Genomic DNA, 27,333 nt, shown 5'->3' with positions numbered 1-27,333 from the left:
ACATTATGCCTTCTCCCTGCATTTCATTTTAACTTTTATCTGGTAGCATTTCACATTAGTACTTGAAACCTATTTATACTAGAAATCCACGACATCATATCAAAGTTTTTGATTCTGATCTAATTATAAAAGTACATGGTAACTTCCTGAATTTGCTTTCACAGAACTCTTTAGTTAGGCAAAAATACAGGTATCAAGAGAAAGTTTGTTTTTCCAACAATCTTTCATACTCTCCAATGTTTAACTGTGGGGTGTTAACTTATGTTTTCCACAGATGGTCCTAGGTTCTCTGTGATTCCCAGCAATCAAGTCGTTGTGGAGGGAACCGCTGTGGATTTTTATTGCCTCGCAGAGGGGACCCCAGCTCCTGTAATTGCCTGGACTAAAGCAGGTTTCCAAAACATTTATTTTCAACTATACTTGGATGTTGATGCCAAAGTTTAGTTTGTTAAACTTTTGCACAGAAAATCTAAGAGGTCACTATGAAATATATAAATAATTGTCTCTTCTGATCTATCTAATCAATGGTACCTAGTTGATCCTGCCAGTAGCATATGCATGATTGGCAACAAGCACTGGCTTGTCAGTGCTGCCCACGTCCCTTGAAAGGACAAAATACATAGTAAAAGCTGATATTGCAGATTATTAGTCCTACTAATGAGCAATAGTGAGGGGACATGGGACCACCTCATAGACTGAACAATGAAATGTTTCAGAAAGACCTGCCATTTAAAATGGGTCTTGTTTATTGGAAGAAGCGATTTTGAAACGTTTGTGCTATGGGGAAGTTGCCTGCATGGGAAAGAAATATTTGCAAGCAAACATCTTCAGGACACTGAAAGGAACTTCACATTCGCTGGATATTTTTGAAGTCTAATCATTGTTTTAACACGAGAGTGAGTCAGTAATGACAGAACCCAGACAGTAGCCATCTTCGGAAAGGTGACACCAGTTTATCAATGACACATAGTGCCAAAAGGAAGAATGAGATAGGACAGTGAATAAAAGAGTGGTTTTGGGTGAAGATCTCCTCTGTTTGGCATCTTATTATGGTGTTATTGAGCAACATTTTGGAGATAGAATTAGCTAGATACTGAACAGTCAACATCAGCAGCTTACCCCTACCAGGAATTCATTTGACTTTGGATGCTTCCTACAACTATTGACACCATCTATATGGTGAAAGTGAGATTCTTCTGCTCCTTGGATGCTGCCTGACCTACTGTGCTTTTCCAGCACCACACTCTTGACCCCATCTACATCCCCAGCCATCCCAGAACTCCTTGCACTGCAATACCAGTCATTGTTCAGCTGGTGGTTCTCTTGCCTCTGAAGCACAAAGTTCTGGGTTCAAGCCATACTCCAGGGCTTGCGTAAAGGAGCAAAGCTGAGAGAGCACTGAACGGTGGAAGGTAACTCCTTTCAAATGAAATAGTAAGCTCACCTGTGTCATTATTTTGCCCAATTACAGCAGAGTTGTCCTTGGTGCCCTGGTTCACATTTACTGCTCCACAGACATGACCAAACAGCCCTGATTATCTGGACATTATTACGTTTTTGCACCATGGGAGCTCGCCACGTGGGAGCATATTGGCTCCCCAATTTCTCACGTTAAAAGGATGACAGATCTTCGAAAATATTCCATTGGCTGGAAAGCGATACATGCAGCTGATGAGCAGTGCAATATAAATCCAAGCTCCTTGCTTTCCTATTGCAGCCTTGAGGAACAAAGTACTCATGTAGGTTGGCAGCATAGCCTGCGGGTGAAAAGATGTGATCCTGCCATATGTGCCTGGTTCGCAAACCTTGTATTGCAGAGAGTAGAGTGAGATCGCATCTGTTCTTGTGTCCTGATAGAGAAACTTTGGGAAGTACCTGCATCACAATTCCCTGTTCCCACTCTGTTTGAGGTTGGATTATTTAAGTATTAGAAAGGCTCATGTATATGCACAGGAAGGAAGCATACCTGGAAGCTGAATTCCATTCCTTCTCCATTCAATAATACAGATGGACAATGCATCATTCTGGGTGTTAACATCCCGACCTGTGAAACTGCCATGTCTCATTTAATTCCCCTGGGCCAATTGCCATGACATCTTGAATTGTTGAGCATCAAACTGCTTTTGGGCAAAGCTTGTGTTCAAATAATGATGAAACCAGCAGTAGTAGATGACTGCTTTCTTGTTTTTAAAAGCCTGACACAAGATTTTTAAAATTTAACCAAATATCACATCTAAATTCTGTTCCACGTGTCCCTTTTTCTCATACCTTATCGTTTCTATTACCCAATCGCTTGTGATGTAGCACGCAGTTGAGATCAAATGTAATCTTTAAATGTTAATAAAATTGGAAAACGTGCAGAAGAAAGCATCTACTGCCTGTTGAATGCTTGTCTAATGATGCAAAACCTGCAGTCCTTGTGTGGAAGGTATCAGAGCAGTAGAAATTGAGGGCACTTGCCACAGTAATTCATTCTGATGTAGCACTGTGGAGGTAGATTATTGTTCCATATCGTCATGAATCATCTCACCAGGATTGCCAACTTTTTTCCTTGGTAAATAATTATGCCAGTGTGCAGAGGTATAGTTTAGTCCTATTTTGAAGCTATTCTTCATTTGTACCTTTCAATCACTCTTATGATCACCAGCACAGAAATGGAAAACCCTTAGAGGGGTGACAATGTTCCTTATAACTTCCCTTCATTGTCCACACCCTATTTGTTGTTGTGCTGCCCAGTTTGTATAAGATTGCCACGTGGCCATACCTTCACAGGGCCGCTTCTTCTACTTGGCCTATTTGTACACAATGCTCTGGATTTGTTCAGGGCCAGGGACCTGCACAGCTTTGATTACATGATGTAATTTGAGGGTAACGAGCTTATGCAGTCAGTTTTTATTTTTGAATGTGAATGTAGAAATTTACAATAGAAAAGGTTTTCATGAGATGCACATCAAAGATGATTTGCAATGGATTGAAAATATATTAGCCTATTTAAGTATTTTCTTTAAGCTAGGAGATTGGAAAAAGCTAGACTACATGTGATTCTGATACATTTTTGACAGTCATACAGAATCTACTGTACAGTGCCGTTCCCTCTCCACAGCAAAGCTAAATATTGAATTTCTTTGCTACACAGCAATACATGCAAAAATACATTTTTATCTCTTCTACTTTGCACTTTTGCCATTAGTTTGTTTCTATTCCCCTATTTTGTTGGTTCCTCTACTGGGATATGGTTTCGTGATAACTGATCATTGTTCAATTCCCAGACCTTATGGTCGTTTTGTCGGCATGACCCCATATTACATCTTATCAGAATACATGACCACGGATGGCATACAACCAAGCTCAACCTTGTCTGATTGATGTGTGAACACATCTGGCAGATGTTGCTCTTCTGTAATCAGAAGAAGGAGATACTTTTTCTAACTACAAAGGGAATAATTCCAATGTTAATACTGCAACCCATCTTGTGCTCAGCTAACTTGACACAGACCAAACTGCAACCTCAAATGATGGCTGAACAATGAAAGGGAATGGCCAGTGGTGTTATTCTTTGACTATTCATCCAGAGACCCAGATAATGTTCTGGGGATCCAGGTTCAAATTCTGCCACATCTGATGGTCGAATGTGAATTCAGTAAAAATAATAACCACAAAACAATTGTTGGTTGTCAGAAAAACCTATCTGGTTCCCATTGGGGAAGGAGACCACCAACCTTAGCTGATCTGGCCCACATGTGACTCTAGTGTCAAAATGTGGCGCTGGAAAAACACAGCACGTCAGGTAGCATCTGAGGAGCAGGAGAGTTGACATTTTGGGCATAAGCCCTTCATCAGGAATGAGGGCGGGGTGGAAGGGGGCTGGGAGATAAATAGAAGGGGGGAGTAGGGTTGGGTGGTTAGGTATCTAGTAAGGTGATAGGTAGATGCAGGTGGGTGAGGAATGGTGATAGGTCAGAGCAGAGGGTGGAGCAGATAGTTGGGAAGGAAGATGGGCAGGTGGGACAGATCAGGAGGGTGGCGCAGATTTGGAGGGTTGGATCTGGGGGTGAGATGGGGGGAGGGGAGGGGAAGCAACTGGTGAATTCGACATTGATGCCCTGTGGTTGGAGGATCTTGAGGTGGAAGATGAGGCATTCTTCCTCCAGTCGTCGGGTGTCTAGGATTTGGCGGTGGAGGTGGCCCAGGACTTGCATGTCCTTGGTGGAGTGTGGGAGTGAGGAGTTGAAGTGGCCGGCCACAGGGCGGCGAGGTTGCTTGGTGTGTGTGTCTCAGACATGTTTTCTGAAACATTCCGCAAGTTGGCCTGCTGTCTCCCCAGTGTCGAGAAGACCACACCAATAGTAACGAACACAGTAGATGAGGTATTTGGATGTGCAGAAAAATCTCTGCTGGATATGGAAGACTTTTTGACTTTGATTTCCAACACCTGCAGTCCTCACTTTCTCCACATGTGACTGCAGACCAACAGCAAAGTAGTTGACTCTGAACTGCCCTCTGAGTAGTTAGGATGGGCAATAAATGCTGTCCTAACCAGTGACAACACATCCCAACCCATGAACAACTAAAAAATAAATCTGCACTTACTGTCTTAACTATTCGGTCATTGAGGAAGTCCAACCGATTAACACCTATTGGTATTCAGTATCCTATATAGTTTACAAAACTTGCAGTTTAACTGAACACATTTTAAGCTCCCTCCTTTCTTTTTCCCTCCAACCCTCTCCTTACTCGTTTTATTCAGGTGGTCAGTTACCAAATGACCGAAGACACACTGTTTTATCTACTGGAACCCTGCGTATAGTAAGAGTTGCTGCTCATGATCAAGGCCAGTATGAATGTCATGCAATTAGTGTTGTGGGAGCAAAACATGTGCCAGTACAACTGACCGTTGAGTCACTTGGTGAGACATGGAACTTTTATCATCAATTGTTCTGCTGTAGTATGATAAGTCATTATGTCTCTAGAACTAGTTCAATTCCTCTGTGAGGCTGTTATTAATTAGAGATACAGCCATAATATTGTATGGATCTTTATCATATTATTGCATTCTTAAATGTAAAAATACTTTAGAGGATTTGTTCTGTTTCTGTACAATTTAGATCATACGGCAACTACTGCCATCTTTTGGAACATTAATGTTGAATTGTGTGTAAAAACAAAATAATAACATGATAATTTAATTCAGACTTGTGTTTTCTCTCTGGGCAGTAACACCAGTGTTTATTCACACACCATATGATACCACAGTGGAAACTGGTCAGGATGTGGAAATAAGATGCTCTGCACAAGGAGAACCTCACCCTATCATTACATGGACCAAGGTTTGGGTTAGGTCTTTTTTCTGAAGATTATTGGAATGAAATCCTTTCCTTCCTTAAATGAAGAAAAGGAATGCTCTGCCACTCTATTTTTGGGTTTATGTCTTCCCTAAAATCATAGACATTTCATCCCTACATTTCTAATAACATACTTTTCATTTGCCAGAGACTCTTAGCTTCATGTTGGGAAAGATCACTTCTACTATTCTCAACAAAGTTAAAAATCACACAACACCAGGTTATAGTCCAACAGGTTTATTTGGAAGTACTAGCTTTCGAAGTGCTGCTCCTTCTTCAACTGTAAAGTATAAGATCATAGGACACAGAGTGTATAGCAAAAGTTTACAGTGTGATGTAACTGGAATGATATATTGAAAAAATATCTGGATTGTTTATTAAGTCTCTCATCTTTTAGAATGGACATGTTGGTTTCATTTCAGTTCAGAGACTTAACAAACAATCCAGGTCTTTTTCAATATATAATTTCAGTTACATGACACTATAAACTTTTGCTATAAATTCTGTGTCCTACAATCTTATACTCCACAACCACCTGATGAAGGAGCAGCGCTCTGAAAGTTAGTGCTTCCAAATAAACCTGTTGGACTCTAACCTGGTGTTATGATTTTTAACTTTGTACACCCCAGTCCAACATGAGCACCTCCAAATCATGTTCTCAACGAAGACTTTTTAATCTCACTTATGTCTGATAGTGGTATAGAATAAATGGTAGGGTGCCTCCGTAACCAAAACCTGACAAAATTATAATGCTAAGGTAGCCCTGAAGGAGTGGATTGGCTTCATTTTCAGGCCTTTACAGACCAAAGCCAACTTTTAGAGAAAAAGAAATAGACAATGTTGAACATTCTCTGAAGAGCAATAAGGGATCCTGGAACATCTCCTTTCAGAGCAGTCAGCTTTGCTTTGATTTTCTAACAGAACTCATGGACTGGGCACTTACATTGTCCCTGAACAGTCATAGACTACTGAAAAAGCAAGACTCATCCCTATGATCTGGGACTAAGTCAATATCCCTCACCGTATTTAACCTTCCCCAAAGGTTGCTGACAGCTTCCAACAAATTCTTTTTGAAAGGTACTTTCAGAGAAAAGCTGCGTATGAGTCATTTCACCACATCATTATGTACATTTCAAAATTGCACATGCTTATCTTTAATGTAGGGTAAGGAACTATCTTACTAAAACCATCAAAATGATAATATCAATCAAATGGCTGATGATGCAAATATAGATGTTAAGTATGCGCCCTTTCCATATTTCTGACAGTGGACATTCGGGCAAAATCTTGGCACATCTGCATTTCACCCTAAATACATGCTACAAGCACCTTCATCCCTCTGCAATATGCTTGCAGTATTTTGCCGGAAGTTGTTTTCCCCATTCCCAGAATTTCATCCATTGTATTTCTAAGAACTCCAAATCTTTCACACGAACTGCATGCTTTTCAGAATGCCGGAGCGAAGTGCTATAATCCTAATTCTCACCTTGAGCCCATGGGAACATTAAGCACTTAATAGCATAAAATAATGATGATAGCAAGCCATGGATTTATGTGGCTGAGCATCAATAAACCATGGGTTAGATGTTCATTACTAAAATGAGAAGTGATTCAGAAACACATGATCATTGTGTCTATTTCCCAAGAAAGGAAATACCAAAACTTCATAGAAGATGAAATAAATGGAGTATCTATGTTCAAAAGCTGATTTACTTCTGATTCTTTCTTTGTAAACAGGATGGTGTCCAGATTACAGACAGTGGAAAGTTCTTTGTCACTCCAGAGGGATCTCTAATTATTCGAGATGTTGGCGAAGCAGATCAGGGCCGATATGAGTGCATTGCCCGTAATGCATTTGGCTTTATCTCCAGTAATATGTTGTTAACTGTCACTGGTATGTTACTGCAATTATCATTTTTTTAACCTATTATGGGCAAGAAGAGTGCTTTCTAAGCTCTGTGGTGGCACAGATTTGGTACAGAAATAATGAAGTAATATTTTTCTCAAAGGAAAATAATGTACTTTTAAAATAATGCATGAAGGAGTCAAATAGAATTGGGAGACAGTGAGTTACCCGGGATTGTTTTTTTAACTTAGCCAAATTTAGAACAGATTACACAGGCTGACAGAGGCATGGGTGCTAGGAATATGGAAAGTAAATTTTGATGCTTACTTGAGAGAGAGAATATTGAAGAGACCAGATTCCGCAAACCAAATGGCTCCTTATCATTGATCTTCTTGCTCTTTCTTTGTGTAACAGACCAGACACTAGACTGTTACGTATTTACAAATGCACCCATGAACATAATTTTAATATTAATTAGTACTGTCATCTCAAGCCAAATTAGATGTAGAGAGACTGGAGCATTCCTGGCTCCAGAAACCCGACCTCTAAGAATGCCTGGTTGAGTATCATATGCATGTTGTTTAAGGTGGTGGGGGTTCAGTGTATGGCTAGATTAGAAGGTGGGTATTGGGGGGGTGGGGGTGTGTGGAGGCTAGTGTATGGTTGGAAAGTCAGACTGGGGGCGGGGGAGCTAGTGAATGGGTGGGTTGGAAGGTGGGAGTGGTGCTGGAAAAGCACAGCAGGTCAGGAGCATCCAAGGAGCAGGAAATTCGATATTTTGGGCAGAAGTCCTTCACTCCTGATGAAGGGCTTTTGCCCGAAACATCGATTTTCCTGCTCCTCAGATGCTGCCTGGCCTGCTGTGCTTTTCCAGCACCACTATAATCTTGACTCTGATCTCCAGCACTGCAGTCCTCACTTTCACCTGGTTTGGAAGGTGGGGACGGTGGGGCTAGTGAATGGCTGGGTGGAAGGTGGGGATGGCAGGGGCTCGTGTATGGCTGGGTGGAAGGTGGGGATGGCAGGGGCTCGTGTATGGCTGGGTGGAAGGTGGGGATGGGGGTACTAGTGAATGGCTGGGTTGGAAGGTGGGGATGGGGGGTGCTAGTGAATGGCTGGATTGGAAGGTGGGATGGGGGGAGAGGTAGTGTCTGGCTGGGTGGAAGGTGGGGATGGGGGGAGAGGTAGTGTCTGGCTGGGTGGAAGGTGGGGATGGGGGGAGAGGTAGTGTCTGGCTGGGTGGAAGGTGGGGATGGGGGAGAGGTAGTGTCTGGCTGGGTGGAAGGTGGGGATGGCGGGGAATAGTGTCTGGCTGGGTGGGAAGGTGGGGATGGCGGGGGATAGTGTCTGGCTGGGTGGGAAGGTGGGTGTGGTGCTGGAAAAACACAGCAGATCAGGCCCTGATGAAGGGCTTTTGCCTGAAATGTTGATTTTCCTGGTCCTTGGATGCTGCCTGACCTGCTGTGCTTTTCCAGCACACTCTAATCTTGACTCTGATCTCCAGCATCTGCAGTCCTCACTTTCATCTGGTTTGGAAGGTGGGGAAGGGGTCAGCCAGTGTTTCGCTGGGTTGGAAGGTGTGGACAGTGGGGGCTCATGTATGGGGGTGGTGGGGGCTAGTGTATGTTTGGGTTGTAAGGTGGGGATGGGGGGTGCTAGTGAATGGCTGGGTGGAAGGTGGGGATGGGGGGGCTGGTGTATAGCTAGGTGGAAGGTCGGGACTGGTGTCTAGTGTGTGGCTGGGGGCAAGTGTATAGTTGAGTTGGAAGGTAGGGATGGGGATGGGGGGAGGTGGGGTGCGGGGAGGGCTGCTAGCGTATGGCTAGTTGGGAAAGTGGCAATGGTGGGGGAAATGTATGGCCGAGTTGGGAGATTGGGGTATTGAGGTGGGGTAGGGTATGGCTGGGATGGAAGGTGGGGACAGTGGGGGTCCATAGAAAAACTGAAGGATAGAGGAGGCTACCTGATGTAGAGCTGGGCTGTCAGACACCTGCCTCAGGGATCCAGCACCTTGTCCCAAATTTTTAAAAAATTATGTTTCCCAGTCCTTATATCTCACCTACTCCATTTTCTTCATGCCCCATCCATGCCAACTCATGCCCGTCACACCTGCCTATATCCCCTCTCTCGTAGCCCTTATACTGTCCCTGCTAACCAAACTGTTGGCCTCTCATGCCCTTCCTGCCAAACTAAACCCCCTTCACCACCAATTAATTGGTCGTATTGCCCTCATGCCCAAACATCCACCTGGGCAAATGTCAAAACCCATGAATGGATAAGATGCAATATTGTTCCAAAAGTGTTTTGGCCCCTTTGTTATATGGGAAAAAATTGTAAATTCATAATACTGTGCAGGACGGAAAAGGTGCATCGAGTCTGTAGTGACAAAAACTAATCTAAATCTACACTGGTCTCACTGTCCGGTACATGACCCCCAGCGTTTAATGTTATGATATTTCAAGCATTCATTCAAGTACTTTTTAGAGTTTCCTGCCTCAACCACCATCCCTGATCAAACCTTGCCTTTCCAATCATTCTCATGCAAAATCAATTCACTACATTTACTTTCCTTAAACTGTACAGCAACAATTACTTATTCTAGTGCCCAATTATTTTCCCCAATAAACATTGGAATTCATAATCCCACATTGGAGAGTCCATAGCCACTTGTAGCTGTCAATCAAGCTGTGAAATGGCAGGTACCCTGCCACAATAATGGATAGACTGAAGGGCTCTGTCTGTGCTGTAAGACTCTACGATGGTTGTACCTTTGATCCCAGAACTATAAATCTAGAAAAGGGGATCTAAAGACAAAGTCAACAGAGGCAAGAATTTTAAAAGCTTTGACAGCGTGAAACCTTCTAACAGGTGCTCTTGACAAATGCTCTTGCTACTTTTGACTGGTCCCTTTTACAGATCCCTCATAATGCTTTTAACAGGTTCCATTATTAGAGCTTCTAATGGTTGTTATTGACAGGTCTGTTAACCATTCTGGTAGGCTTAACAGTGATGAGTTTATGCATTTTTTTATGCACGTTTATGCCTATTTTTCTTAGATCAAAAGGGTATCCCCAAAGGTTTTCCAAGAGTAGATCCAAAGGGAGTAGCTTTAGCTTTCTAAAGAGTTACTGAGACTACATAAACAAATCCACAAGGTTCAATCCTGCTCTTACCAGCTCTAATCTGCACTCTTTCTGGGATTCACATTCCAAGGATTTAAAAATTCAACCTTCATGAAGTCAACTTCTGATTTAAATACCAGATGTCTCTGTAAAACCAAATAATATATGAAATGTGGCCAGTCCTGTCAAAAATGAAAGTTGCTGTGTATGGGGGTGGTTCTTGAATGGTGAAAATTTGAGCCATGATTTATTACACTATTTAGTCTGGGATGCTTGGAGTCAAGGCATTTCAGGATTTTGGAAAATGCCTCACAACAAAGAAGTGTACCTGAGACATCTAGCAGTGACAAAACATTTAAAGCAGTAATAAAAAGTGTTTTATTTACCCAAACACTGTATATTCCATCTTTCTGACGTACTGTACATTTTTTAACACATTTATCAGTGACTGCTGAGCAAGCCTGGTGAAATTGTGTGCTGACTTGGCACTAACAGAGGCCCATAGTGTAATATAGTCACTAACTGAGTGTGAAATAATGCAGTCGTTGGCTGACAGTGTGTGGAAAAGGCTGGCAGGTCTTGACATTCAGGCAAGACGATGAGTGGCAGTTTCAAAATTTGCTGTTTCCTCTCCTGATTGCCTGCCATACAGGCTTCCTACCTGAGGATAACATTTCTGAATTGGATACATTGGCAATTAGACCACAACGTAAGGACAGGGCTGACAATTGTGTGTGTAAGAGCTAATCATTGTGTGAATATCGACAGAGGGACTGATGAAGGTGTGTGTGTATGCTACGGGTATGTAAATCATATCTCTGCCATGTCTTAGAAACATTGAAATATACTGTTTTGAATGCATCCTTTTCTATTAACATTCCTTCTGTTTGGATACTTTTTAAAGTTCATTCAGGGGATATGAGCATCACTGGCTGCGCCAGCATTTATTGTCTGTCTCTCGTTGCCATGGAGAAAGTGGTGCTGGTGAACAGCATTCTTGCATCATTATAGGCCATTTAGAGTAGATGCATGCTCAATGCTGTAGGGAGGAAGTTGCAGAACTTTGACCCAGCAATGCTGAAAGAATAGTAATATATTTCCAAGTCTCAGATGTGACAAATAGGCATATCGCTGTCTCCTGCTGCCTTGACTAACTATACAATATGTCACTGAAATACTTCATTACATGTGTTTACACAAATACTCAAACTGATAAAATAAATTCCAGCGTTGCCTCTCCTTAGCTAAATAAGAAACATATTAGCAACATTTCTTCAGTTAGAAATTGCTGTTAATAATATTAGCCAATTGTATTTGATTGGCCTACTGTTAACACTATTTTACAGAAAATCTTAATTGCTTTAAATGGATCAGTTAAAATAATGGACAATAGTGTCTGGTACAAAAGGAGGAAATGTTGATCCAGGAAAACTGGAAATTTTAATTTGTACTCTGCTTTGAATACTCTGTTGATATAATACGACAATTATTGGTGTTTTGATAGTTTTGCCTTTCAGTTGCATGGTCTCCCTTGGGCAGCAGCAGCAGAACTGTGTTGCAATACAATCTGCAACCTCATGACCCGCATATCACCAAAGATCCTTAGACAGCACCTTCAACACCCACGACCGCTTTCATCGAGAAGGATAAGTGCAGCAATACATGGGAACATCGCCTTCTGCAAGTCCCCCTCAAACCCACTCAGCATTCTGACATGGAAATATATCACCATTCCTTCACTGTTACTGGGTGAAAATCCAGGAATTCCCTCCCTGAGGATATTAAGGGTCTACCTATAAAACATGGGCTGCAGCAGTTCAAGAAGGCAACTGATCACCACCTTCTCAAGGGAGGCTAGGGATAGGCAATAAATGCTGGCCCAGCCAGCAATGCCCATGTCCTGTGAGTGAATGAAGAATACCTAACTTTTGTGAAAGTGTGCCCCAGTTGGGCTATTAGAAAACCAATATGAGTAGCTTTGTAACATCTGCGGTGTTGCAATACTTTTGATGCTGATGTCCATTTTCCCTTTATACGGTTTACTTTTTATAAGACAAGAAACTAAATAGAAATATCTTTATATGTGTGTGTTTTTCATGCTGTGGTTTTCAGCCCTGGAGGGTGGGCGAACTGGTGATACATTTGTTGAAGAGTCTCTCCAGGAAGCCATTAGCAGCATTGACAGTGCAATTAATTCAACACGAAGGGATTTGTTTGACAAGTAAGTATGCAATAATCTCTCAAATCTCTTTCCAGCTTGGTCAATCACATTCATGAATTCCTTCACGTGTGAAAAATGTGAAAGTTCTTTGTGATTATAAATACTGTAGATATCTATTTAATTATGGGTGTTAATACTATAACTCAGCTGTGTAAATTTCTCCAAATGTCTGACGATTTCAGCTCTGATTGCATTTTCTTCTCAAATGTTTGAGCCACGTGGTGAACAGATTAAAGTGACTGAGCACTGTCTTTGTTTATTCAGCTGTGGACCATTTTCACATGAATTCTATTCAAACGTGACTTTTACTATTTAAGTGTCTGACGAGAACTCCCTGTGATTTTCTTAATTTTATTGCTGAGTTCAGGTTTGTAACAAAGCCATACCACTATATACCGATGGAAGATTTTGGGAAAGCAAGGCAAATTGCATTCAGCGGAATATTTTACTCCTAGGCAGCATTGGCAATGAAGTAATGTTTTATAGGTAGATTAAATAAATTTTCATCAGCATGATACCCATGCTAAGAGTTAAATATTTCAGGATAAATTGTGTCGATGAAGCCCATTCTCCCTTGCTTATAGAGAATTAAAAGGAAATCTTCTTGAGGCAAATAAAGTAATTAGAATAATTGTTTGATTAGGACAGAGAGAAAGCACTGCCTCTGCTGCAGGAGTTCAAGAAAAGCAAAGGCAAAACCTCAGAATTAGTTAGGCTGTTCAGGGAGGATGTTGGGAAATAAGTCACATATACCAGTTGTGGTAAACGAGAAGTCTCTAACTTGAGAAAGCTGCTGGGGACAATTCACAATGTCAAAACTGAATCAGTTTTATTTGGTGAGGGTGATGAGCAATAAGCTGGTAGATCATCAGCTAATATCTAATAGAATAGTGGGCTGAACGGTCTACTCCTGGTCCTATTAGATTTCCTACAGTATGGAAACAGGACCTTCGGCCCAACGAGTCCACACTGACCCTCGGAAGAGTAGCCCACCCAGACCCATTCCCCATATTCACCCCTGACTATGGGTAACTGAGCATGACCAATTCACCTTACCTGCACATCTTTGGATTGTGGGAGGAAACCGGAACACCTGGAGGAAACCCACACAGACACTGGGGAATGTGCAAACTCCACACAGTCAGTTACCCAAGACAGGGATCGAACCTGGGTCCCTGGAGCTGTGAGGCAGCAGTACTAGGCCACCGTGCCGTTTATGAAATTGATGCATTTTAAACTGTGTGGGTTTCTAAAGTCATTTCTTTTCAAGTTCAAAATTTGGGTCCAGAAAGGCCCAAATAAAAATAGTGAGATGCCAAAGTTTGTTAAGTGTGTTATCTAGTAACTCACTCCAGCCTTATTTAGTTGAAAACTACCAATCAACAGAAGCATAAATTGTTGGGTCCCTCATGACCGAATAACTTCTTGGATATGTAAAGTTAGGCAAGAATATTGATAGGAAATCCCTCAATGAGCTCTTGCATGAAATTTTAATAGTCTATTGTTAAATTACTATTTTTAAAATTTTTCTCAAAAAACTGAGTGCTGAACCAATTCAACTGATCACACAAGATTTGTTATTGTTCTGTTTCTTCAGCCAGCCCCGATATTCTGCTGGCCAGCCACACTTCTGACAACCATTCCTCTATCAGACCTCACCACCACCACCACCGCACCACCCCCCCCCCCCCCCCCCCCCCCCCCACCCCCAACCCCCCAACTCAGTCTGATCCTGATGAAGGGCTTATGCCCGAAACGTCGAATTTCCTGTTCCTTGGATGCTGCCTGACCTGCTGTGCTTTAACCAGCAACACATTTTCAACTCTGATCTCTTAATCCCCCACCATCCCCACCCACACTGAGCACTCCATTATTTAGATTAGAATAGATTCCCTACAGTTTCCCACCGGCCCTCCGAAGTGTAACCCACCCAGACCCATTCCCCTATGTTTACCCCTGACTAATGCACCTTACACTATGGGCAATTTAGCATGTCTAATTCACATGACCTGCACATCTTTTGGATTACAAAAGGAAACCGGAGCACTTGGAGGAAACCCACGCAGACACTGGAAGAAAGTGCAAATTCCATACAGACGGTCACCCAAGGTGAGAATCGAACCCAGGTCCCTGGCGCTGTGAGAGAGCAGTGCTAACCATTGAGCCACTGTGCCACCATTTACCTGGCATCCTACCCACTAGACACCCATTCTCACTTGGCACTCTAACCCCTTCAACAGTTACTTTTACCCAACGCTTAGGTTACAAGCTTACCCTTTCTCAGTAGCTGTCAAAGTGATCAGCTGTGTTGCTGGACATTTAAACCTCAGGCACAACAACTGACTAGTGCAAAAGGGGCTGTGATTTCCATGCCTATTCTCCCTGCTGCTGGATTCATGGATTGTAACAGGAGATTCCCTGTTGAGGAACCTCCAGTGAAGTATTCATCTAATCAGGTGCAGAAATAGAGTTTCTGAAGAGTCGCACCAGACTCAAAACTTTAATTATAACACTTATTTCTTTGTCAGGTACTGCCAGACCTGCTGAGTTTCTTCAGCTTTCTGTATTTGTTTCAGATTTGTTTTCCATCCTTAATTGGGCAAGGAGGAATTTACTGTGCCATTGTTAGTCAGAATCTTATGCCTGTTGGACCACTACTATCTTCAATAGAAGATGGTTCTATTGTTGCGTTTATAATACTCGGGTGATCAAAAGTAACAAGGAGAATAATTTACTTCTCTGTATGTTCATTTCTCAATTCCTGTTCTCTGTGGATGCCTTTTTTTTATATATTTTTGTTTAAAAAAAAAAGATTTTTAAATATTACAACAAATACAAAGCAATGCAATTCAAAACAGTACAAAAATAGTACAAAACTAAACGCAAATAATAAAAAAATTCCTCAACCCACCCTCCTATATGAATGTATAAATATATATAGAGAACGTAGAACGTAGAACAATACAGCACAGAACAGGCCCTTCGGCCCACAATGTTGTGCCGAACATCTATCCTAGATTAAGCACCCATCCATGTACCTATCCAATTGCCGCTTAAAGGTCGCCAATGATTCTGACTCTACCACTCCCATGGGCAGCGCATTCCATGCCCCCACCACTCTCTGGGTAAAGAACCCACCCCTGACATCTCCCCTATACCTTCCACCCTTCACCTTAAATTTATGTCCCCTTGTAACACTCTGTTGTACCCGGGGAAAAAGTTTCTGACTGTCTATTCTATCTATTCCTCTGATCATCTTATAAACCTCTATCAAGTCACCCCTCATCCTTCGCCGTTCCAACGAGAAAAGGCCGAGAACTCTCAACCTATCCTCGTACGACCTATTCTCCATTCCAGGCAACATCCTGGTAAATCTTCTCTGCACCCTCTCCAAAGCTTCCACATCTTTCCTAAAGTGAGGCGACCAGAACTGCACACAGTACTCCAAATGTGGCCTAACCAAAGTCCTGTACAGCTGCAACATCACTTCACGACTCTTGAATTCAATCCCTCTGCTAATGAACGCTAATACACCATAGGACTTCTTACAAGCTCTATCCACCTGAGTGGCAACTTTCAAAGATCTATGTACATAGACCCCAAGATCCCTCTGTTCCTCCACCTGACTAAGAACCCTACCGTTAACCCTGTATTCCGCATTCTTATTTGTTCTTCCAAAATGGAGAACCTCACACTTGGCAGGGTTGAACGCCATCAGCCACTCCTCAGCCCAGCTCTGCATCATATCTAAGTCCCTTTGCAGCCGACAACAGCCCTCCTCACTGTCCACAACTCCACCAATCTTCGTATCATCTGCAAATTTACTGACCCACCCTTCGACTCCCTCATCCTAGTCATTAATAAAAATTACAAACAGCAGAGGACCCAGAACCGATCCCTGTGGAACTCCACTTGTAACTGGGCTCCAGGCTGAATATTTACCATCTACCACCACTCTCTGACTTCGACCGGTTAGCCAGTTTTCTATCCAATTGGCCAAATTTCCCTCTATCCCATGCCTCCTGACTTTCCGCATAAGCCTTACTAAAATCCACGTAAAAAATGAGGTCTGCAGATGCTGGAGATCACAGCTGCAAATGTGTTGCTGGTCAAAGCACAGCAGGTTAGGCAGCATCTCAGGAATAGAGAATTCGACGTTTCGAGCATAAGCCCTTCATCACTACATCCACTGCTCTACCCTCATCCACATGCTTGGTCACCTCCTCAAAGAATTCAATAAGACTTGTAAGGCAAGACCTACCCTTCACAAATCCGTGCTGGCTGTCCCTAATCAAGCTGTGTCTTTCCAGATACTCATAAATCCTATCCCTCAGTACCTTTTCCATTACTTTGCCTACCACAGAAGTAAGACTAACTGGCCTATAATTCCCGGGGTTATCCCTATTCCCTTTTTTGAACAGGGGCACAACATTCGCTACTCTCCAGTCCCCTGGTACCACCCCCGTTGACAGTGAAGACGAAAAGATCATTGCCAACGGTACTGCAATTTCCTCTCTTGCTTCCCACATAATCCTAGGATATATCCCGTCAGGCCCGGGGGACTTGTCTATCCTCAAGTTGCTCAAAATGTCCAACACATCTTCCTTCCTAACAAGTATCTCTTCTAGCTTACCAGTCCGTTTCACACTCTCCTCTTCAACAATACGGTCCCTCTCGTTCGTAAATACTGAAGAAAAGTACTCATTCAAGACCTCTCCTATCTCTTCCGACTCAATACACAATCTCCCACTACTGTCCTTGATCGGACCTACCCTCGTTCTCGTCATTCTCATGTTTCTCACATACGCATAAAATGCCTTGGGGTTATCCTTGATCCTATCCGCCGAGGATTTTTCATGCCCCCTCTCAGCTCTCCTAATTCCTTTCTTCAGGTCCCTTCTGGCTATCCTGTATCCCTCCACTGCCCTGTCCGAACCCTGTTTCCTCAACCTTATGTAAGCCTCCTTCTTCCTTTTTACTAGACATTCAACCTCCCTCATCAACCAAGGCTCCCTCACACGACCATTTCTTTCCTGCCTGACAGGTACATACATATCAAGGACATGTCGTATCCTTGAAAAAGTTCCACATTTCCACCACATCCTTCCCTGACAGCCTATGCTCCCAACTTATGCTCCTCAAATCCTGTCTTACAGCATCATAATTTCCCTTCCCCCAATTGTAAAATCTACCCTGTTGTGCGCACCTATCTCTCTCCATAGCCAAGGTGAAAGTCACAGAATTGTGGTCACCATCACCAAAATGTTCACCCACTAACAAGCCCATCACTTGTCCCGGTTCATTACTGAGTACCAAATCCAATATGGCCTCCCCTCTGGTTGGACAATCTACATACTGAGTTAGAAAAGCTTCCTGGACACACTGCACAAACACCAACCCATCCAATCTACTTGATCTAAAGAGCTTCCAATCAATATTTAGGAAGTTGAAGTCGCCCATGACTACGACCCTGTGACTTCTGCACCTTTCCAAAATCTGTTTCCCAATCTGTTTCTCCACATCTCTGCTGCTATTGGGGGGCCTATAGTAAACACCCAACAAGGTGACTACACCTTTCCTACTTCTGACTTCAGCCCATACTACCTCCAAAGGCAGATTCCCCTCAAACTTCCTTTCTGCAGCCGTTATACCATTTCTAATTAGCAATGCCACCCCCCCCCCCCCGCCTCCTTTTATACCACCCTCCCTAATCTTACTGAAACATCTGTAACCAGGAACCTCCAACAACCATTCCTGTCCCATATCTATCCACGTTTCCGTGATGGCCACAACATCGTAGTCCCAGGTACCGATCCACGCCTTAAGTTCACCCACCTTATTTCTGATACTCCTTGCGTTGAAGTATACGCACTTGAGCCCATCTCTGTGTCCGCAAGTATTCCCTGTCAGTGCTACCTTCTCCACAGTCTCCCTACATTCTTGGACATCCTGACAAACAGCTAGCTTACTTGCTGGACTACAAGTCCGGATCCCATACCCCTGCCAAATTAGTTTAAATCCCCCCGAAGAGAAGTATAAAATTTAAAAAAAAAACCTAAACTAGCTATTTAACTAAATAAATTAATACCTAACAACAAACAAATAAATAGTAATAACTCAGCCCAGCCAAACAAAACACTCACATTCACAGTTCCTCCTCCCTGAATATTAGACTCATGAAACACAATCGTTACGGCTATATAAAAGCCTTTGTGAGTATGGCAGATAAATCTGTATCCAGGTATTTCAAAAAGGATTGCCATGTCTTGTAAAAATTCTCAGTTTTGTGGTGTACCATATTTGTGAGAAAATCCAGGGGAATATGCTCCATAACAATCTTCCGCCAACCCGACAGACCTGGGGGGTTTTCGGATATCCAACCTAGCGCGATATTCTTCCTTGCACAGTACGTAAGAATATTGAAAAGTTTTTTCTAATGCGCGTCTGCAGGAAATACAATGGGTAGGCCCAAAAGGAGCGAAATAGGGTCCTTCTCCACCCCTACACCTAAAATCCTCTCCATTGCATCCACCACAGCGCTCCAATATGTTTGAAGCCTGTCACAAGACCAAAGACAACGGGTAAGAGTACCCGTACAGACCTTGCACTTGGGGCATGCTGAAGATGCCCCTGGTTTAAGTTTTGGCAAACAGTCTGGGGCTAAGTGCACCCTGTGGAGAATCTTCAACTGTAAAGCATGGGTCCTATTGCAAATTGATATCTTCCTTTCATTCTCCCAAATATCCTCCCATGCCTCTGAAGAAACTTCAACACCCAGCTCTCTTTCCCACATCTTGCAGAGTCGATCAGACTCATCTGAGGTGGCACCCCCCCAATTGGTGATATAAAGTACTGACAGAGAGTGTACTCTTAGCCCTTAGTGCCTCTCTTTCTATGTCAGATTGGTAGGGATCAGTCAAAAGTGTGGTCTTTTTTTGAATAAAATCCCTAACTTGAAAAAAACAAGAAGGGTCTCTATTAGGTAACTCGTATTTCTGTACTAACTGATCGAAGGACATCATTACATCTCCCTCAAATATACCCCTAGCTGCCCAACGTTTAAATCCTGAATCTATCATACCCAGTTGAAAACCCGGCATACCCACTAAAGGTGTAAACAAAGATGTTTTGCCAATATTACCTTCCCTCTGCCGAATTGCCCTCCATGCTTTAACAGGATTGATGACTATTGGGTAATGGCAATATTCCCTAACTGTCCTCACCTTGTCCAAAAAGAAAAAACTGGTAAGGGGACACCTTACCTGGGAGGCTTCGATATCTAGCCATATTGAAAGAGGGTCCCCACAAACCCAATCACTCATGTAGTTCAAAAGCGAGCTTAATTGGTAATTTTTAATGTTTGGACGTCTACTCCCCCCAATCTGTGAGGCAACTGCAGTTTGGCTAATTTAATGAGGAGCATTTACGATGCCAGATAAAGGAGCTGAACCAACCGTTCAGTCTCCTGAGCATTTGTTTATTGAAAATCAGGAGGAGCATCCGAATAGGGCATAGCAAACGAGAGAGAATATTCATCTTAATAAGCGCTATCCGACCCAACCATGACACTGGAAGTGCCTCCCATCTTTGGAGATCGTGTTTAATTTTTTCAAATAATTGAGTAAAATTGGCTTTGAACAGCCAATCCAGAACTGGAGTAATGAATATACCCAAATACACAAAACCCCACTGTGACCACCTAAATGGGAATCTATAGTCACTCTCTAGAGCCAACTCTTTCGTAAGACCACCCATAGGCATAACCTCTGATCTAGCAAAATTAATCTTATACCCTGAAAAAGTGCCAAACGTGTGAATGCATTGTATCAGGCAAGGCACTGAGACTGCTGGATTTGTCAAGAAAATTAGAACATCATCTGCACACAGTGAAATCTTATGTAAATTTGACCCCACTTCTGGAGCTGATATATTGAGATCCCCATGAATGACCTCTGCCAACAGTTCAATCACCAACGTAAAACGTAATGGTGAAAGGGAACAGCCCTGCCGGCTGCCCCTAGAAATATTTAAAATTGCTTGATCGTACCCCGTTGGTAATGACCACAGCGAGAGGTACACTGTAGAGAACCTTTACCCATCTTATGAAAACTTCGCCCAGACCAAACCAGTCTAGAGTATAGTAAAGGTACGGCACTCAACTCGGTCAAATGCCTTCTCTGCATCTGAAGGAATCACCAATCCCTGTATTGACTGCTGTTGGCATGCTTGAATTACATTAAGCAGCCTCCTAATGTTATTGGAGGATCTGCAACCCTTTTTGAAGCCCGTCAGATCCTCTTTAATAATAGAGGGTAACACAGTCTCCAGCCTTAATGCAAGAGCCTTAGAGAGGATCTTAAAGTCCACATTTAAGAGCGAGATGGGCCTGTATGAAGCACAGTCCTCCGGATCCTTCCCTTTTTTAAGGATAAGTGAAATATTGGCCTCTCTCAGAGATGGTGGGAGACAAACATGACTGTATGAATCATTAAACATATTCAGCATCAGGCCTGACAGTATACTTATAAATTCCTTATAGAATTCACTGGGATGTCCATCAGGACCGGGCACCTTTCCACTCTGAAGCTGCCTCACAGCTTCCTGCACTTCTTGCTCTGATAATGGGGAATTGAGAAAGGACTGTTGTTTGTGATTCACACCCAGGAGCTTCAGATCTCTAAAAAAGGATTCCATTTTGGCCTGTCCCTCCTCACAATTCTCAGACTGATATAACTTAGAGTAGAATCTCTGGAATGCCACATTAATCTTTTTAGAATCACATGTTAGGTTCCCAGACCCTTCCCTAATTGCTGTAATGGTTTGTGGGGCACTTCTCTTTCTGGCAAGGTATATTAAGTATTTGCCTGGTTTGTCACCATGCTCATAAACCTTTTGCTTTGCAAAAGCCAGCTCCTTCTTTGCCGTCTGTGTGAGCACGGAATTTAGTGCAGACCGCAGTGCCGTAATCCTCTGTAGTTTGACCAACGAGGGTCTGTCAAAATAGGCCTTCTTGGCTGCCTTCAACTGTGCTTCAAGGAGACGTTGCTGCTCACCCTTCTGCTGCTTCCTACTGGTGGAATATGAAATAACTAACCCCCCAGCATAAGCTTTGGCAGTTTCTCAGAGAACAGATGAGCTATCAACCGAGCCTATGTTGATATCTATGAATGCCCGAAATTCCCTAGAGAAATATTTCACAAACTTACTGTCCATGAGAATAAAGGGGTCCATTCGCCAGTACCTTGAATCCACTGTAACATCCTTAATCTTAACCATGAGGTACACTGGAGCATGATCAGAGATGGCAATATTACAGGATGCCACCAGATCCAGGGTTACCGCAGGAGTCAGAAAAAAATCAATCCTCATGTGACATCTATGCGGATTGGAGAAAAATGTGAAATCCCTACTTACAGGGTGCAAACAGTTCCAGACGTCCACCAACCCTCATTCCCCACACAAACCCAATAACTGTTTAGTTTGTACAGAGGGTATCAAGGGACCTTTAGGCAACTGTGGGGTCCATGAGGCAGTTCAAATCTCCCCCGATAATGATGTGCCAAGACTTGAGACTTATCAGTTTAGAAAAAGCATCTACCAAGAGTTTAATAGGATGAGCTAGGGGACAATAAACATTTAAAATGCAATATTCTTCCCCATTTATCAAGGCTTTAAGAATTACAGACCTCCCATGTGAGTGTTTAACACATTCCAACAATTTAAATGAGAGATTTTTTCTAATCAATATAGCCACTCCTGGTATTAAATGACGAAAAATAAACTCGGTCAAAGCCATTCTGCTGTAATTTCAGATGTCATCTAAATGTGTCTCCTGTAACAAAGCAATATCCACCTTCTCCTTTCTAAGACTCAAGAGTACCTACTTCCTATTAATTGGTGAGTGACTTCCCTTGATATTCCAGGTACACCATTTAATCAATCATTAGCCATAATCTTCTGCAATTACATTTAAATTCCAGAAGGAGGAACCCGAACCACAAATTACTGAGCCTTAGTGTTGCATGGTCCACCAAATATAAAATCTACATAAACTAAAACCACTACATTTAACAAACATACAAAATTATTAAAAATAAAAAACAACAAAAACCAGAAAACAAACTAACATATAAAATGGCAATAGTGCTGAGTAGGGGAACTCACCCTCTGTCCAGATGGGGCAACTACCTGTCCCAAACTGCTCATAAATAGGCGTCTAATCAACTCAACCTCCTTCACTTCTCCCAGCTAGAGCCGCATCACAAGCACAAGCTAAAAAGAATAAACACCCCGTAGAATATCAATATGAATTTAAAAAATTATTTTATATAAAAAAGGGGGAATAAATACCCCACCCATCCTTTGGTATGTCCTAACTTAGAAATTTAAAATGTACATCTTAACTACCGCTAGACATAGTTTGAACCAAATTATTATCAATAGAGGAAAAAAAAGGGGAAAAACAAAGCTCCAACCGGATTTCCTCCATTTCTTTTACAGAATGATAAATGCATACCCAAGCAATGATATTTATACATACTACATTTGTTTAAATCAGGTTAGTTTGTCCACAAAGTCTCTTGCCTTCTCCGATGTGTCAAAGAGATGCATGGATCCATCTAAGGTGATCCGAAGCACTGCCAGATATCTCCGAGTACTGACTCCCGAGCTCCTTCAGTCTTCTCATGACACCATCATACGATTTTCATTTCTGGATCACCGCCGCTGAAAAGTCCTGGAAAAACATGATCTTAGACCCCTCGTAAATAAGGGCCTTTGGATCCTTTTTTTGGAGTCTGGAAGCCTTCATGACTCTCTCCTTATCCTGGTAATGAAACCGCACCAGGAAAGGACGAGGGCGTTGATCCAGACCCGACCTCCGCGCTGCGACCCAGTGAGCCCTCTCTATCTTCAATCCTCTCATGCCAGTCTCCAAGTCAAGGAATTTCAGAAGCCAATCTTCAACAAATTCCATAGGCCGCTCACCTTCCAAACCCTCAGGCAGACCGATGATCCGAATGTTTTTTCTCTTGCCCCTGTCTTCAAGATCATCCACTTGGTCATGCAAATTACGAACCTGCATCTTCAGGGCTTGGATCTCTTCCTTGAATGAACTGGCATCAGCTTCCACCACTGTGACCCTGTGCTCCCCCTCATCCATCCTCTTCTCCAGGTCTCCCAGCTGCTGCTCATGCTTCTGCAGCATGAGAGAGACTGGAGCCAGCTTCTCTTCAATCTGTTTCCCCAACATCTCGTGAGATTTCGAGAGCTGGTTCACCAGGTCCTGGAGAGTAATTGGCTCCGAGACTGCTGCAGGCTGAGCTGCAGACCCGGCCTCAGATGCTCAACCTCCCTTTTTAGGCATTTCTGGACAGCTGAAAATACAGGTAAGTCGATTTTTAAATGTTTCTTGGGGCTCCACAATCTTTCCAACGCCCCAAGGAATCCTGATGACCTGAATTGGGTGGGTTAAAGGACCGTCTTGTTCCTGCTGTGATGCGAAGCTCTGCAGTGTGATCTTCTCAGATCGCCGCCATCTTGGATCCTCCCGTGGACGTCTCTTAACAGTAGTATATTTAGATTTGGAGTATTGCTGAACAAAGACCTATTTTGTTGAAGCTTTTCATCAGGACAATTAGCAAGAAATAACAAAGTATCGACAAAGCAATCTTTTTATACTTGGTAGAGATATTGCCATAGAGAATGAAGTTAAACATTGACTGACAGTTAACTATCAAGCTTTGTTTAATTATTTTTTTAAAATGGTTCTGAAGCAGGGTCATTGGACCTGAGATGCTAACTCTGACTTCTCCCCACATATGGGGAAGTGGGGGGGTGAGATTTTCTGACACTTTCTGGTTTTGTTTGGTTAAATTTAAACCAGGCATGTTGACTCTGATATTTGAGCTTTGTACTACCAAACAACTGCATTTAGATCTGTTCAACTGCCTTATGAAGCAATGTGAACACAAGGTTAACTTTCAGAATAACAGCAGTCTAATTGCATATGGAATTTTCTTAGAGAATTTGGTAAAATGGGTTGCTACCCAAAGAACTTATTTTATTTAGATGTTAATTGATGATTTTCATAAAATTGGCAAACATATAATGTTGTGATTTGCCTATGTGTGTTGAATGTTTGCAAGCTGGGGCTTTGCAGTGACATTTAAATATGTTTAGCTGTTGACCTCATTGATTTGTGAGATCAGGTTATTGGAGTAAAAGGAGAGCTGACCGGGGATGTACGGTGAGCTGAAGTTCTATTAAACAAGCTTAGAAATCGGGAACAGAACATCGAAAGGTATATGTCAAGAGTGTGGAAATCTGTTTAAAGGTTTGATTTTGTTTCCGTCAAGTGTCCTCGTATATTAATTCTGAAAATGCAAAGACAGTTTACTCTTCATGTATGTTTTATTGAAATAAACTGGAATACTCTAAGAAACAGTGCACTTTCATTAATAGCACGTCACCATGGGTGCTGGGTTAATTGCTGAATAAGCCAGTAAATGGGCCCGGTGTTACTTCAGTTCAAGATAAAGACTGAGCATCACTCATTGAAACTTGGGTATGTCCACATGTGCTTTGGTCATGTCTATTGTGGGAAGAATCCTTTTCACCAACTGGGCACAAGGAAATCTTGCCTCTCATAACAAAAGTTGTACCCGGGGGAAGGAATCCAGGGGAAAAGTTAGGAGTGTTATGTGGACACATTCCATAACATTCTAGGTATCATTCTCTGGGATTGCAAGACCAGTCACCATCCTAGCAGTGTTCTGATCTAGAATGGCTGAATACAACCAGTCTTCTGTGTATCAGGGCTTCTATCTGGCCACTGCCCATGCAGCAGTCAGATATGGAGGTGTGGAATTGTGGTGTCTGCTTAGGTTATATTATACATGATCTGTAAGTTTAATTGAACATTTTTGCTGGCTTGTCCCTTCTGAAATTTTTCTCAAGATAAGTAAAAGTGATAACAGTAAAAGTGAAAGACAACAAGTCTTGTGGCTGAAACATTTTCAGTCTGTTCTCAAATTTTAATTGCCTGTTTGTTACTGTCGGCAGTGCAGAGGATCTGTCTGTAGAATGCTTTGAACCAGTTTCTAAGAATTCCATCACATGCTTTCTAGTTTTGTTGCAGGTAAAGTTCTATCCTTCCAGCAGCCAGTCTTTCCAGCATGAGCTTTGCCTTGTATTTCACAGGCGTCCACGGACTCCAAATGACCTATTGGCCCTATTTCGTTACCCACGTGACCCTTATACTGTGGAAGCAGCAAGAGCAGGTGAAATCTTTGAGAGAACACTACAACTGATTCAGGAGCATGTTCAGCAAGGCCTAACTGTGAATCTTAATAACACAAGTAAGTGACAATCAATTTCCTCTCAAACAACTTTATGATGTTATTTGTTTCTGTTAGTTCATTATTTACACCCTAACTTGAATACTATTACATACCGTGTGACAGTCAATATCCAACAATGTTTTTGAAAATTTAACAAAACTAAGTTGCAAGAATGATAATCTGAAAACTGTTTTTATTGTATTGTCATTTTCCAAGTGGCTTAGAAATCTTGCTGAAGGTAGGAGAAAGGAAAGTTTAAAATATAAATGTGATATGTTGAAAATGTGCAAGACAATCCTCAAAAAAGAGAGTTTGTTTTCATATATAGGCCATCAGTTGTAACTTTAAACTAAGTCATTTCACTTTACTTAACTCCTTCAGCTAGTAACAAAACAGTTAGCCAAGCCACAGTTCATTGGTTCGATCCAGTGCTTTTATTTCCATTGTTATCAAGAAGAATGTTCTAAACGTTAATCTTTTCTTGGATTTTTGTCCAGAATTACAGTTTTAGCGTATGTTTTTGTGCTAGTCCACCTTGAAATAGTGAACTCCTGTAAACTAAATATTATCTTGTATGCATCCTTAAGGTCCCATTTTAGCTGTCTTCATTCAAGATGAGAGGTCAGTTTCTCTATATAATTCTCTGATTCACAGATCCGCTTCAGTTATGTAAATTTTAAAGAATAATAGTCTCAAAATCAATTCTTCAGGAAACTCTAATTTCTTTCAACAACACATCTGCCTCCTGGGCCAGATTCCCATCCCCTTGACAACTTGCTTTGACAACTGTTCCAGTCGTTAAATTCCTCTTAATTATTTCTTGGGATCAAGAATTGTGCTCAAATGAAAATTACTGGTTATCTACTTATACCACTTTATGCTGCAAATTAAAAGAGATTTGGGATAATAAATGATATAGGGCCTGTAGATGGTTTCTATTTTAGGTCCTGAATTAGTGTTTTTTTACTTTACATAATCACATTTGTCCAGGATAATCAGATATTGACACTTATGATTTTCCTTACTATTAAAGTTAAACCTGAGTGTTCACAAATGCATAATGCATTACACTGTAAGTTTTTTTTAACAATTGCTTACAGCATCAATTGTGATGTTTCATATACTCAATATATAATGGTGCAGAAAACTGATCCAGCAAAGAAAACAACATATTCTGACATTAGTATGCTGCTAATACCATCATCTAGCATTCCGGGGGTGAATCTACTTCCTGCAAGCACCTCAGCACATGTTTGTGTTCCAGGAAATGTACCTCAAAATCAACTGAGCAGACAAACAAAAGAACAAGCAGTTTTCAACCACAACCTTTCAAAGTCCTGTTATGAATATCAAAACAGTGAGAGCTTAAGCTGTGGAACAATGGAATTATTACATACTTGCAACTATATTGAGAGAATATTCCATATATCTAGAATCATTTCAAATAATGCCTGTGCTGAGT

General features: G+C 42.0%; 1 protein-coding gene across 1 annotated transcript in view; it reads left to right on the top strand.

The window, feature by feature from the left end:
* Positions 1-27,333, top strand: part of LOC132822955 (peroxidasin-like) — a 192,290-nt gene that overhangs the window by 137,021 nt on the left and 27,936 nt on the right. Inside the window, exons 11-16 of the mRNA XM_060836399.1 lie at positions 275-391; positions 4,748-4,906; positions 5,215-5,327; positions 7,080-7,236; positions 12,423-12,531; positions 25,732-25,889. Coding sequence (XP_060692382.1) covers positions 275-391; positions 4,748-4,906; positions 5,215-5,327; positions 7,080-7,236; positions 12,423-12,531; positions 25,732-25,889 — 813 coding nt within the window. The remainder of the gene's footprint in view (positions 1-274; positions 392-4,747; positions 4,907-5,214; positions 5,328-7,079; positions 7,237-12,422; positions 12,532-25,731; positions 25,890-27,333) is intronic.

The sequence above is a fragment of the Hemiscyllium ocellatum genome, chromosome 15 (assembly GCF_020745735.1).
Source record: "Hemiscyllium ocellatum isolate sHemOce1 chromosome 15, sHemOce1.pat.X.cur, whole genome shotgun sequence".
NCBI classification, from domain to species: Eukaryota; Metazoa; Chordata; class Chondrichthyes; order Orectolobiformes; family Hemiscylliidae; genus Hemiscyllium; species Hemiscyllium ocellatum.
Note: the sequence above shows the minus strand (reverse complement) of the source record. Positions and strands in the feature narration are given on the sequence as shown.